The sequence below is a fragment of the Macaca thibetana genome, chromosome 1, assembly GCF_024542745.1.
Source record: "Macaca thibetana thibetana isolate TM-01 chromosome 1, ASM2454274v1, whole genome shotgun sequence".
In the NCBI taxonomy this organism is placed as follows: Eukaryota; Metazoa; Chordata; class Mammalia; order Primates; family Cercopithecidae; genus Macaca; species Macaca thibetana.
The window spans coordinates 111,718,870-111,733,380 of record NC_065578.1 but is presented as its reverse complement, the minus strand read 5'-3'; the positions used below and the strand labels follow the sequence as shown (position 1 = coordinate 111,733,380).

Genomic DNA, 14,511 nt, shown 5'->3' with positions numbered 1-14,511 from the left:
AGTGCCTGGCCTTATTAGTATTTCTTGCTTTATGGAATGTATCTTTGTCCCTAAATGGATGGCTGGACTTTGAACCTATGTTCTAATAATAATAACTAACAGTAAATGAGCACTGAGCACTTCAATTAGCATTTGCTATCTCATCTGGTCCTCATAATAACCATAACATTTTACAGATAAAACTTACAAGGTAAAATAATTTGTCTAAGATCACACTACAATTGAGTGGCAGAGCTCAAACCCTAAGTCCATCTCACTTGAAAGCTCATGTTCCTAACAGCTAAACTTAATTGAATATTCTGGTTGATAGTTTTGAAGAGTGCCTAGTAATTGTCTTTATGTTTCTTTTTTGAAAAGCCAGGAATCCATGTATAAACTTTACTCAGACAGAGCAGGAACTGGCTGGCACAGTGGCTCATGCCTGTAATCCTAGCACTTTGGGAGGCTGGGACAGCAGAATTGCTTGAGCAGGAGTTTGAGACCAGCCTGGGTAACATGGCAAAACCCTATCTCTACAAAAAATACAAAACTTAGCCAGGTTTAGTGGCAAGCCCCTGTAGTCCCAGTTACTCAGGAGGCTGAGGTGGGAGGATTACTGAAGCCCAGCAGGTTGAGGCTGCACTGAGCTGTGCACTCCAGCCACTGTACTCTAGCCTAGATGACAGAGTAAGACTCTGTCTCCAGAAGAAGAGAGAGAGAGAGCATAGGAATAAAAATAGCCACTCCAGGCCGGGTGTGGTGGCTCACGCATGTAATCCCAGCACTTTGGGAGGCTGAGGTGGGTGGATCAGGAGTCAGGAGTTCAAGACCAGCCGGGCCAACACGGTGAAACCCCATCTCTACAAAAATATTTAAAAATTAGCTGGGCATGGTGGCGCATGCCTGTAATCCCAGCTACTCGGAGGCTGAGATAGGAGAATTGCTTGAACTCAGGAAGCGGAGACTGCAGTGAACTGAAATCATGCCATTGTACTCCAGCCTGGGCAACAGAGCGAGACTTCATCTCAAAAAAAAAAAAAAGAAGCCACTCCAACTCTAAAAAACACATTAAAACACGGACACAAATGGTCACTGATTAATTCATTAACATGTTTCATAATAAAGGTCATGAATGTAAATATAAAAACCTTATAACTCAGTAACCTAAATAAAGTTCATTTTCACCCTATATCCCAGTTGGGAACTAGACAGAAATTGGACTTCTGTCAGTTATAGCCTATGTTCATGTGTTCAGGTGATCTTTCTCAATGATTGAAACCACCCATCCCAATCTTAAAAGCTCTTCCTAAAAACCATCTATTAAAATGGGATTATTTTTGGCCAAAGAATTGTTAGGTCCAGGCTTATGGGTGCCAAAGAATGTTTCAACTTGAGTCCATTTAAGACTTTCAAAGATCTGTTATCAAGCAAGCTAATATCTGATTTTTTAAAAAAATGCAAACTACCTTCATAGGCTTATTAGTATAGGACAATGTATGGTGATTGCTAAGTTCAATTTTACCTTTTTCCATTTCAGACCAGTCTTTATAATAATCTGCTTCCATAATAAGTACAAGGCCATGACCAAAAGCAGATGTTAGACTATGGACTTACAGTGAACTTGAGATGTTATCTTTTTTTAATTTTTGGTGCCACAATTTGGATCCAAACTGAGGTTGCTGCAGGCACAACACAGAGTACTAACCACTATATGATCATAGCTGTGATGTTCTTAAGCCACAGCACCTTCCATGGTAACTTTTATTTTGTTTTCTGTATCTGGCACTGTCATTAGATCCTTATGATTATTTTTTCAAGAATATTTTCAGTGAAAGTAAATTATTTGTTTCAACACAGACATAAAATTTAGATTTTTTCATTTTAACCTTTGTGGCTGAAAAAACTCACAGTTAAACCTATAGAATGATGTATTACATAATCTCGTACTCTAAATATACTTCTAACTTTGTCATGTCTGCAACATTTTTGCCCGTAAATCTTCTTGCTTTGGGAATTTTGCAACAGCCTTTGGCCAAACACAACAAAGTTCTATCCTCAGTTTTAAAAGAGTTATACCTGTTTTATGATTGAGGCATCAGTGAAAAGGAATTCAAGACTCCTTAAGTTAATTCCACATGAAAGCTGTAATATTTCACCATTTATCATTGTATAGATGATTTAAATAATGCTTTAAAATAAAGTGATACCAATAAATGCAAGGTGGATTCTATTTAGTCACAGAAGCCATTTAGTGCAGCTTTGCATCAGATCTAAGATGTGCAGATGTAATATACCTGATGTGGAATATTCAGAAATAAACTATTTAATCTAAATTTTATTAGCAGTCAAATCTATTTTTCAGGTTTTTAAAAATGATCACTGATTAACCTTCCTTTATTCTCCTCTGGAGCAATCACAGACTATGGTAGGAAGCCATTTACTAGATTTGCTTGGAATTAATGAACTGAGGCTTTCCTGCTGAACTGTGTGGTTCCACTCTCTGCTTCCCCCAGACAGTTCATGAGCAATGTAATTTTCTTTCTTTGTAGAGGGTATTCCTTTAGTGTTCTTATTCATGAAATTAAAGTAATAAAAGGGAAAGATGTTCATAAAGAAGGTTTTTTTTCTGACATGATTCCTTTTAAATCAGAAAACCACTTTAAATAAAATTTAATTAGGACGAAATATAGTATAGGTCCCCTCTGTAACAATTAGATTTGAAATACACAAGACACTGAATAATTTGTTAAATTATTTTCTATTGGCTTTCCCTGGTTCTATGCCAAACATGTCTTGGCTGCAACAGAGAGTGAGTGAGGAGGCTTCTGGGAAGAAAAAGAACATAATTATGGGGGCTCTAGAAGAGCATAGCTGCAATCTGGCACTTTGCAGAAATTTTGGAATAGGAATATAGCTCTTTTACAATGCTAACTCTACAGGTAAGGTCAACTTATAGCCTATGGGAGCTTTACAACATATCCCAAAAGAAACTCGAGCCTTGCCAGAGAAGTGACAGTAAGCCATATGGTTTTGTTTAGAGATATAAGGTTAAAGAATAGATTTTATGTACAGACAAAAATCTATTTTGAAGCTAGGGAGAAAATAAAAAGATTTTTTTTTTTTTTTTTACTGGAAGCAAAACAGAAAAGAAAAACAAATCATAGCTATTTAGAACAAAGACCAAAACCTTTTCAACCCACTAAGCATCGTTTAGGAACCAATATTAAAAGGAAGAAAATTAGTAAGTTGCCATATTAGTTCATAAAGTCCAACAAGTGTTTATTGTTAAGCAAAAGCTATACAAATAATGCAGTAAAATCATGATATATTGGAGAACCAAAACAAATAACAATAAAAAAATCCCCAAAACTCCATAGATAAAATGACATTCAGTTTAAAGAATGCTATGGCAGTTACTTTTCTCAAAGGATTGAAACAATTTTAATCCCAGCTGCCCCCTATTTTATCTAACAATAGATTGTTTAAATATGTGTCACTTCTGGTGAAGCTATTCATTTCACCTAAACTGCACAGAGTTAAGCCTCAGAATAATTTTATCACCTACAGACCATATGCAGACTAAATACAACACTTGTGCCTGATTCTGAATGGTATCTTATATCAAAATGCTCCCTTAATTTTAGCTCTTGCTTCTCAGGCTTCTCTTTCAACTTATCAGAACTGCCTATAGTAACCAAAATTGGATTCATGCAGAAAAAAATATATTTTAGGAAAACATGTGCAAAAAGCATCTAAGCATCTGTTAACATTAAAACCAGAAGGCAGTGTATGCTGCAGAGCACATAAGAAGAGGCTTTAAAATTTAGTAATTCACAACATCCACTTAGAAGTATTATGGTAGTCTTTTAAAGTAACACACCACAATGGTGCAATCATTTCATTTGTTCAACAAACATTTACTGAGCATCTACATGCCTGGCACTAAGCTGGGTACTGAGGATACAGTGATTAGTAAACAGAGATATAAACCACTACAGGTTTGTACAGTTTCTAAGGCTGAAAAGCAGAGACGTTATCTTGGTAAAACTATAAAAGAGAAAACAAGGTCATCCTCTGATTTTTCCATTAGAGGCAGCTGTCACCCCCACTCCTATCCTAATTATGAAGGGATTGAGACAGACGATAAATGGGGGAAAGAAGTGAGAATAACAATAGGCAATTAGTGGTGAGAATTAGAAATGGGCTAAAACTACCAAAAGTAAGAATTCTTAATCTGGGGTCCAAGGAATCCGTGGATGTTTTCATGGGATCCTTGATCTCTCAGATAACTATATTTCAAATTCTGATATATGGATGTATATACATTTATTAGGAAGTTGGTCTTATCAAATCTAAAAGGGGTAGCATTCAAAAACAGCTAAGGGCCACTAAACTAAAAGAATGAAGTTCTACCGGGCGCGGTGGCTCACGCCTGTAATCTCAGCACTTTGGGAGGCCGAGGGTGGGGCTGGATCACCAGGTCAAGATATCGAGACCATCCTAGCCAACATGGTGAAACCCTGTCTCTACTAAAAATACAAAAATTAGCTGGGCGTGGTGGTGTGTGCCTGTAGTCCCAGCCACTCGGGAGGCTGGCGCAGGCACTTGAACGCAGGAGGCAGAAGTTGCAGTGAGCCAAGACAGCACCACTGTACCTCAGCCTGGTGACAGAGTGACATTCGGTCTCAAAAAGAATGAAGTTCAAGGTCTAGACATTGGATCGAGAAACTAAGGCAACTATTTTGAAAACACAAAGGTTTCACCAGTGTCCCTAATATCACACCATGTAGGTGGCTACCTATCCAAGTATCTGTCCTCCATTCAACTTCAATGGAAACTACAGAAATACCTTATAAATAAATTACAACCAATGAATGACTTTCAAAATGTATGATGACCTCTCTTTTTTTTTTTTTTTAACATACCTTTAAGGCTTCTATAACAAGGTCCCTTGCTTCAAGCTCTCCTTCAAGAATACTAAATAGTGTCAGGAGTTCAGGCTTGCTGAGTTTTTCCAGATTCATCTTGAAAGCCTAAAACAAAGGTAACAATCAGACAATCTCCCAAGACATCGTTAATTTGATACAATTAAAGAAAAAATAAAGTGAGAGATAAGGGCAATTATAGTATCAAATGCCTTAATAAAGGAAATAGTTGCAATTAAATAGAAATATAAGTTTTCTGATGTTAATCACAAACTGAGCAGCAACAGAAAATAAAATTCACTTTAATTACTGATTTCACTACCACTCACAAAGATCAATTTTTCGTATTTCCTCCAGACATGTTTACAAACAAACATCCTAGAAAAATCTCAGAAAGAATTAGCCGCTAGGGCTGGTCGCGGTGGCGCACGCCTGTAATCCTAGCACTTTGGGAGGCTGAGGTGGGCGGATCACGAAGTCAGGAGATGGAGACCATCCTGGCCAACATGGTGAAACCCTGTCTCTACTGAAATACAAAACATTAGCTGGGCATGGTGGTGAGCGCCTGTAGCCCCAGTTACTCAGGAGGCTGAGGCAGGGGAATCACTTGAACCCAGGAGGCGAAGATTGGAGTGAGCCAAGACCACGCCACTGTACTCCAGCCTGGGCAACAGAGTGAGACTCTGTCTCAAAAAAAAAAAAAAAAAAAAAAAAAAAAAAAAAAATTAGCCACTAATTTTTCAGGTAAAATTGTGTTATAATGACTACCATTTCTCTGAAAAATGGTTAGACCATCAAAAGATTTCCCAGTTTTAGATAATCAATTTCCAAAACTGTATATAAAACATTCTGATATCCCTATTCAATTGGTTAAAATAAAATTTGGGCAAAGAGATAATGTTGCTGGGAGTACGGGAGAAATTTTTCTTTTAAATTGTCTACCTTCACAGACAATAGCTATCACAATATTTATATTTTATATAGTAAAATAGACTTAATTCAACTATATGCAAACTTACTTTCAAATGAATTCTCAAAGTATAATGTTTAAACATTTTTTTTTTTTAAGACAGGGTCTTGCTCTGTCACCCAGGCTGGAGTGTAGTGGTGCAAACATGGCTCACTGTAGCCTCAACCTCCTGGGCTCAAGCGATTCTCCTGCCTCAGCTTCCCAAGCAGCTAGGATCACTGATACATGCCACCATGCCTGGTTAATTTATTTTTTATTGTTTGTAGAAATGGGGTCTTCCTGTGTTGCCCAGACTGGACTCAAACTCCTGGGCTCAAGCGGTCCTCCCACCTTATCCTCCCAAAGTGCAGGAATGACAGGCATAAGCCACTGTGTCAGGCCTATTTAAACATCTTAATTGGCTAGGCTACTACAAACTGAATTTATCTGACTTAATAAGTTCACATTTCTCTGAGAATCTGCATGTTCCAAAGTATGTTAAATGGCAAATTGCATGGCACAAGCTCAATCCTTTCTACAAGACTAATTCTCATAAAACACATAAAGATAGAAGTTAGACTGCTGTACAATCTTGGAAGGGCCTTCTGACCAGTGTGTACGGTTAAGATATACTTTATAATTTCCAAAGTAGAACAAATATTTCTCTCTCTACTTTTTATTTCCAAATTGCCACTCTTAAGGAAAATGAATCACAACATGACCAGTTCACACATCCTCCAGTAATTTATCACTCTTACTAAATTTTAGGGGCCACACAAAAAAAGAAGTGATTCCTTCCAGAGCTACTGCTTTTAAGTGAACATGTATAAAATGCATACTTCACTTTGTTGTTAGATTGTGTTCCAAGACACGCTGCACAAGCCTTTTAAAGCGCAGTAAAACATCTTCAATGTAACCTCAGCTCTAATTGCTAATTTTCTTTTTTTGAAATGGAGTCTTAGTTGCCCAGGCTGGAATGCAGTGGGGTGATTTCGGCTCACTGCAACCACCGTCTCCCACGTTAAAGTAATTCTCCAGTCTCAGCCTCTGAGTAGCTGGGATTACAGGTACCCGCCATCATACATGGCTAATTTTTGTATTTTAGTAGAAACGGGGTTTCACCATGTTGGCAAGGCTCGTCTTGAACTCCTGATCTCAGGTGACCCATCCACCTCAGTCTCCCAAAGTGCTAGGATTACAGGCGTGAGCCACTACACCTGGCCTTTTTATTTATTTATTTATTTATTTATTTATTTATTTATTTTGAGACAGAGTTTCGCTTTTGTTGCCCAGGCTGGAGCGCAATGGTGCAGTTTCGGCTTACTGCAACCTCTGCCTCCCGGGTTCAAGTGATTCTCCTGCCTCAGCCTCCGAAGTAGCTGGGATTACAGGCACATGACACCATGCCCAGCTAATTTTTGTATTTTTAGTAGAGATGGGGTTTCACCATGTTGGCCAAGCTGGTCTCCAACTCCTGACCGCAGATGATCTGCCCACCTTGGCCTCCCAAAGCACTGAGATTAAAGGTGTGAGCCACCGCGCCGGCCTCTATTTTCTAACAAGTGAATTTTAGCAACTAGTAAATGATGTTCATTTTAGTATCAGGGATATATCTCATAACATTTATTTTAAAACTAAAAACTAAAAACTAAACAAAAAAATTCTAACAAACCTAATAAAGCTACACTTTATAAGAGGTTATATTGGAAAGAACATGTAGCTTGGTAGTCAGATGCCACATCTGCATCTTCCTAGTTGTGTGACTGGGCAAGTTATCTGACTCTGTTTTCTAATCTGTGAAAGGGGGATAATAATATTTAACTCACAGGGCTGCTATGAAGATTGAGTTAATAAATGTAGAACATCTTACCACATTGCTGATACCTGGTTTCATTATTAATGGTTTCATTATTAGTAACTATTACCCTGTCTCATTTTTCAAAAGAATTTAAGAAAGGCACTATCAAAAATTGCAGACAGCCAAGATCGATGACCTCAGAAATAACTTCAGCTCCCCTTTTGCAATTGGGAAGTCCTTCTTGGTTCCATTTTAAGCTTCTAAGTAAAAATCAAGTATTATTTGTTAGAGTCTAATTAAATAAAAATAAGAGGTACATATACAAAGAACTAAATTACATTGTACCTAAAGTCTTTGACATGTAAAATGAAAAAAGTCTTTAATCTGTTATGATAAATATACATCCTTGTAAAAGAGTAAAATTAAAACAATCTTCAGAGTCACTTTAATTACAAAACAGTTCAGCCCAGGCAAGAAAAAGTTCTATTCCTTGCCAATGACAAAGAATTCTTTTATTATCTCTGTGTTTACAAATCACTTCTGCACACAAATGTTAATAACTGGAACATTTCACTAATATGTCCCAACTCAGGTGGGCATGGTTACTTGTGCCTGTAATCCCATCCCAGCACTTTGGGAGGTGGAGGCAGGCAGATTACTTGAGGTCAGGAGTTTAAGATCAGCCTGGCCAACATGGTGAAACCCTGTCTCTACTTAAAATACAAAAAATTAGCTGGATGTGGTGGTGTACACCTGTAGTCCCAGCTACTCGAGAGGCTGAGGCAGGAGAATAGCTTGAACCTGGGAGGTGGAGATGGCAGTGAGCCGAAATCACGCTACTGCATTCTAGCCTGGTCAACAGAGTGAGACTCTGTCTCAAAAAAAAAAAAAAAATACCAACTCAGCTTAGTGTCTACATGAATACAATACAAATATTACACAGAAGGAAAGAAAGGCCACTGCTGTGTAATGTAAGAACCAACAGATCTGTTTTTGCATATTCCAATAACCACTATTTATAAGTATTAAAATTTAACAATTCCTTCTGTTCTATGCATTTGAATGTAATCTCAATATATAGGACAATGCAATAAATTTTTGCCTGAAATATAAAAGAATGGATAGTAAAACTGCATTAGATTTTAGGAGAGCAGTGATATTCTTGGAGGTGGGGGTGATACTGACCTGACAATCAGCAGAATCACACTTCAGTCCTCAAGTATAAACTCTTCAAGTTTTCTTCAGTAAAAAATTGGGAAAATTGCCAAATACATTTAAAATGCCATTAGCATGGTGGAAATGTGTCCAATGCTGCAAAATAAGGAGAAATCTATTGTTCATGTGATTATACTATAAACAATTTGGTAAATCCCATTAATGTCAACTGTTATCCCTGATGAGGTCTGACAGCTGTAGGTTGATAATGACAAGAAAGAAGAAAATAGCCAGTTCTTCAAGTTGAAGTTGAATAATATATGAAAAATACCAGGAATCTGACTTCCCTATGGTAACTAAAATAAGGAAAGGTAGAGGCTTTTGAGATCTTTCCTACTTTAAGATGTCCACTGCCATTTTAACTTCTGATTTTTCTCTTTCTGAAATGACAAAAACCTATTTGCTTGAATCACCATGACTTAAGCACAATGCACTTAGATTTAGCCGGGCGTAATGGCGGGTGCCTGTGGTCCCAGCTACTACTGAGGCTAAGGCAGGAGAATGGCATGAACCTGGAAGGCAGAGCTTGCAGTGAGCTGAGATCATGCCACTGCACTCCAGCCTGGGCGACAGAGTGAGACTCCGTCTCAAAAAAAAAAAAAAAAAAAAAAAAAAAAAAAAAGAAAAAAAGAATAATTACAATGGAAATTTTTAAACTGCCAAATTCATATAAGGAAAATTCTCATCTCCTCACCTCCCAACAATCCATAAACAAACAAATCAGCCTCTTAGCATCTCGACTTTGTCTATAAGGTTGATTACGCATCCTCAGCTTCTACTCTTTCACATTTATGATCAGATGTTAAATGTTAAATTATATGTAATTTTTTTGTTTATGATTTCCTAACAGTGTATTAGGCCCAAAAAATTTTATTAAAAATGATAGGCCTTCACTTTTATTTGATAAAATGTAATCTTTGTTTTGTATTTTAAGGCACTAAGTCTGAAAGCCCATTTGAGTTGCTGAAACCTAACAGTCAAATGGGGACAGTGTCAAAGGAAGAAATAATGCTGCAATAAGTCCTTGGTTGCTTCATTAAAACAAGAATCAATAATTAAACTAATTACAAATCTCTCAAGTTAGGACAGGAAGTATGAGTTTGTTAAACAGTCAAGAATATAGATAGACCCAACAACATATACACAAACCACTGAATAAGCTATTCCAGCAATTTCTGCCCAATATATGGGCAGAATTATGTGGCCAAGGATATTCAGAAAAAGCGTATTTCTAGCCCTATATTCATTATCAGAAATATGATTGACGGATATTTGGTATGCCACATTGTGTCTATAGACTCATTCCCTACTCGTGTTCTAAGTAAGCTGTCACTTGTCATTTTCATCATCAGTGACTGAGGGATAAGATCAGTTCAACTAGATGCTCAGCTCATTCCTTCCAAGACCCAAATTACCTTAGAGTTTAGACACAGATATTTCTATGAGTCTATGGACTCATTTCCTACTTATTTTCTAAGTAAGCTGTCACTTGTCATTTTCATCATCAGTGACTCTGAAGGACAAGATCATTTCAACTAAATGCTCAGCTCATTCCTTCCAAGACCCAACTTTCCTCAGAGTTTAGACAGATATTTCTAAGGAATGCTACAGTCTATAAATCTGAAATAAAAACCACCTGTAGACAAATTGTCTGGATACATTACCATACACTGTGGTATAGCCAGCTATAGCTATATTAAGCTTTATAGTTTTCTCAATAAAAAATACACATATAAATATATACAATAAAAAAGATAAAGATATTTATCTTTAAAAAAGATACTTTAATAGTCTGGAAAAATAAACCCATTTAAGGGCTAAGTATAACACTTTTTTTTTTTTTTTGAGATGGAGTTTCGCTCTCGTTGCCCAGGCTGGAGTGCAATGGCACGATCTTGATCACCACAACCTCCGCCTCCCAGGTTCAAGTGATTCTCCTACCTCAGCCTTCTGAGTTGCTGAGATTATAGGCATGCGCCACCACGCCCAGCTAATTTTGCACTTTTAGTAGAGATGGGGTTTCTCTATGTTGGTCAGGCTGGTCTCAAACTCCTGACCTCAGGTGATACACCTGCCTCGGCCGCCCAAAGTGCTCGGATTACAGGTGTGAGCCACTGTGCCCGGCCTACACTTATTTTTATGTTATCAATAAGTGATTTCAAATGAGCCTGCCCAGCATACCATTTGGTCTATTCACAGGTTTCATCCCACGATGAAACCTTAGGCCAATAGCCAGGAGAGCATGAGTCTTTTCTAGATGAACTTTATTGTGCCAATAGTCAGAAGTTATGGGTATTAAAAACTGCATCCCCCCGACTACCCCACTGTGCCTCCTTAATTGTAGTACTGATTTTGCCTAGAAGTATGTTGATAGGGCTTGGGCTCTGTTCATTTTATTCTGATATTTTCCCCTTTCTGGATATTATCCAAGCTCCACTCATTCTGGTTTCGGTTATGCTTTTTTTTTTTTTCCTTGAAGAAGTCCCAGTTTCTGCTCTGGAATTCTGACTTAATTCCATAAGATAACAAGCATTGCTGCCATTTTATCATATAGAGACTGAGTGGCAGAAAAAGAAACACCCCAAACAGCTTCTATAGCTATGTAAACAGTAGGACAGGGCAGGACAGGGCAGGGCAGGGTGGAGTACAAGCAAGATGTTTGTCTCTCTATTATCTGGGTGTGAGCATATCTACATAGAACTGAGGCTTTCTTTCTTTCCAGGTGGTAGGTTTTTCCACATAAGGTAGGAAAACAACATTTTTAGATGAGGCTTTAGATAGTTCCTGACATAGAAATGCCTCAAAAAAATCTATATAGATCTATTTAAATAAATCAACTGGACTAATTTTTTTAATCAGTAATTTAACCTAGGAGATCATTCTTGCCACACTGGATAAAAATCACTTTTTAATTATATACTCAGATATCAAACTTAAGAAATTTATACTCAGCTATCAAATTTAAGAAATTTATATTTGGACTACAAATAACTCAGATTAAGGTAATTCAGTGAGTTTTTAGTATTGGTGAGCAAAGTGATTAGTGATCAGTGAGCAAAGATATAAAGGAGATTGACTCCAATTATGTAAAGATTCTTTTTTCTTTTCTTTTGAGATACGCCTCACTCGGTTGCCCAGGCTGGAGTGCAGTGGCGCAATCTTGGCTCACTGCAACCTCTGCCTCTGCAGTTTAAGTGATTCTCCTGCCTCAGCCTCCTAAGTAGCTGGGACTACAGGGCAATGCTATCATGCCTGGCTAACTTTTGTATTTTTAGTAGAGACGGTGTCTCAACATGTGGCCAGGCTGGTCTTGAACTCCTGACCTCAAGTGATTCGCCCGCCTCAGCCTCCCAAAGTGCTGGGATTATAGGTGTGACCACCACGCCCAGCCCGTAAAGACTCTTTCAATACATATAAGCCAAGCCAAAATACAGGGGGCCAGTAAATTCTTAAAACTCAAAGAGCCAAGATGGACAGGTGAAATGGGTGTTTTTGATAGTTTCCCACTAGATCATGCACTTTCTTAAAACCCAGTATACATGAAATAATAATAAAAAAGAAACTTGCCACATTTACAAACACTAAATCTGAATATGAACAGAAATGCACTGCTATTTTAAAAAATGCATTCAAAGCTTCAGTTAATCGGGTTGCTCCTTAACAAAAAATTAAAATGTATTCAAAACAACCTCATATTGGGGGTAGAAGGTGTTGACACACTACCTTGACTATCTCAAAATATTTAAGATTCTAATTTTTCAGAAGGATTATTTATTCATTTGGAATAAAAGAGTGACAACATTCTAAATGGTCCCTTTCATTCCTCTTTGGCATTTAAAGGTTAGGCTAGGAAGCAAAACATATCAACGTGCTACTAGAAAATAATTTTCTGGCTGGGTGTGGTGGCTTATGCCTATAATCTCAGCATTTTGGGAGGCCAAAGCAGGAGGATCAATTGAGGCCAGGAGTTCAAGGCCAGCCTGGGCAATAGCAAGGCCTTGTCTCTACAAAAAATAAAAAAATAATAAAATAAAAAAAGAATTTTCTGGTTAAGAAAAGCAGATCTTTTGTACATTTGTTAAAGAAAGCTGTTTTTGAAGGCCGTGGCTCACGCCTGTAATCCCAGCACTTTGGGAGGCTGAGGCTGGCAGATAACCTGAGCTCAGAAGTTTGAGACCAGCCTGGACAACATGGCAAAATCCCATCCCTACAAAAAATACAAAAATTAGCCAGGCATGGTGGCGTGTTCCTGTAGTCCCAGCTACTTGGTAGGCTGAGGCAGGAGAATTGCAGCGAGCCCAGGTGGTGGAGGTTGCAGTGAAGCAAGATTATGCCACTGCACTCCAGCCTGGGCAGTACAACGAGACCCTGTCTCAAAAAAAAAAAAAAAAAAAAAAAAAAAAAAAAGAAAGCCGTTTTGTTACTATTTACAAAAGTTCTAAAATTAAGGTATGATAACTAATCTCATTTTATTCAATTCCAATATTAAACAGTATAAGATTTATTATATCTCAAATCAAGCTTCTCTCAGTTGAAGGTGAAAGATATTACTGGAATATTTGGATTACTACAATACATGTGTTAAATATACATAACACAGGCTGAATTGTACCTCCCAAAATTCGTATGTTGAAGTTCTAAGCCCAAGTACCTCAAAATGTGACTGAATTTGGAAACAGGATCTCTAAAGAGATAATTAAGTTAAAATGAGGTCATTAGGGTGGGCTCTAATCCAATATGACTGGTGTCTTATAAGAAGAGGAAACAGAGATATATGGGTCAGAGTGAAGACAATGTGAACACAGACATCTTTATAAGCCAAGAAGAGATGCCTCAGAAGAAACCAATCTTGCCCACACATTGATCTCAGACTTCTAGGCTCCAGAATTGTGAAAAAATAAATTTCTATTTTTTAAGCCACCCCATCTGTGGTACTTTGTTATGGCAGCCCTAGCAAACTCACGCAACATGTTAACCACTAACTACTTTGACAGACTATTAGAACAACTAGATCTAATCTAATTGTAAGTAAGGGGGATCTAAGCCTTCCTCTTATCATGACAGCACTACAACATAGTATTTCTCAGAATGCCTTATTTTGCCTTATCAGTCTGTTTTTTCCCAGCCACACTATAGATAGCATTATATAAAACAGAACGGTTTGGGAACATTTTTAGAGAAAATCAATTTCGGGATCCCACGAGGAAGGATGTTTTGAGCTATCCTGAAATATAATATGAATAGTGCACTTACAAAGAAATTACAATGGTGCCAAGGGATCAAGATGCTTGTTTATTCAATACTGCCAACATAGACTTTGAAGTAGGCCTCAAGAAATCAGCTCTATAATTAAGCTAGTAATTTTTAGGGTCAACATTTATAACACTGTAGTACTCTATTCAAATACATAGTGCTCTATTTATATTAAAGCAAATTCCAGGTTACCAGATTATCTGGATCTATGCTTAATAGAGAAATTAATTATGATACACGATCAGCAATAATCATCACCACTTCAGAGTTCTATAGCATAGTTTTCTAAGAAGAATTTAAACAATAATAGTAATAATGAAAAAAAGATAAACATTTATTGAGCTAAACATTAATGTATGCCAGACAGTGTTCTAAGTACTTGACATGTACAG

At 37.4% G+C, this 14,511-nt stretch overlaps 1 protein-coding gene across 3 annotated transcripts in view; it reads right to left on the bottom strand.

Annotated features, from left to right (window-relative positions):
• CTTNBP2NL (CTTNBP2 N-terminal like) overlaps positions 1 to 14,511 on the bottom strand; it is a 64,300-nt gene that overhangs the window by 39,555 nt on the left and 10,234 nt on the right. For all 3 annotated transcript variants that reach the window (XM_050747381.1, XM_050747372.1, XM_050747384.1), the window contains exons 2-3: positions 8,837 to 8,962; positions 4,905 to 5,012 (exon numbers count right to left, since the gene is read on the bottom strand). In XM_050747381.1, the coding sequence (XP_050603338.1) occupies positions 4,905 to 5,003 (99 nt within the window). In that variant the 5' untranslated portion in view covers positions 5,004 to 5,012; positions 8,837 to 8,962. The remainder of the gene's footprint in view (positions 1 to 4,904; positions 5,013 to 8,836; positions 8,963 to 14,511) is intronic.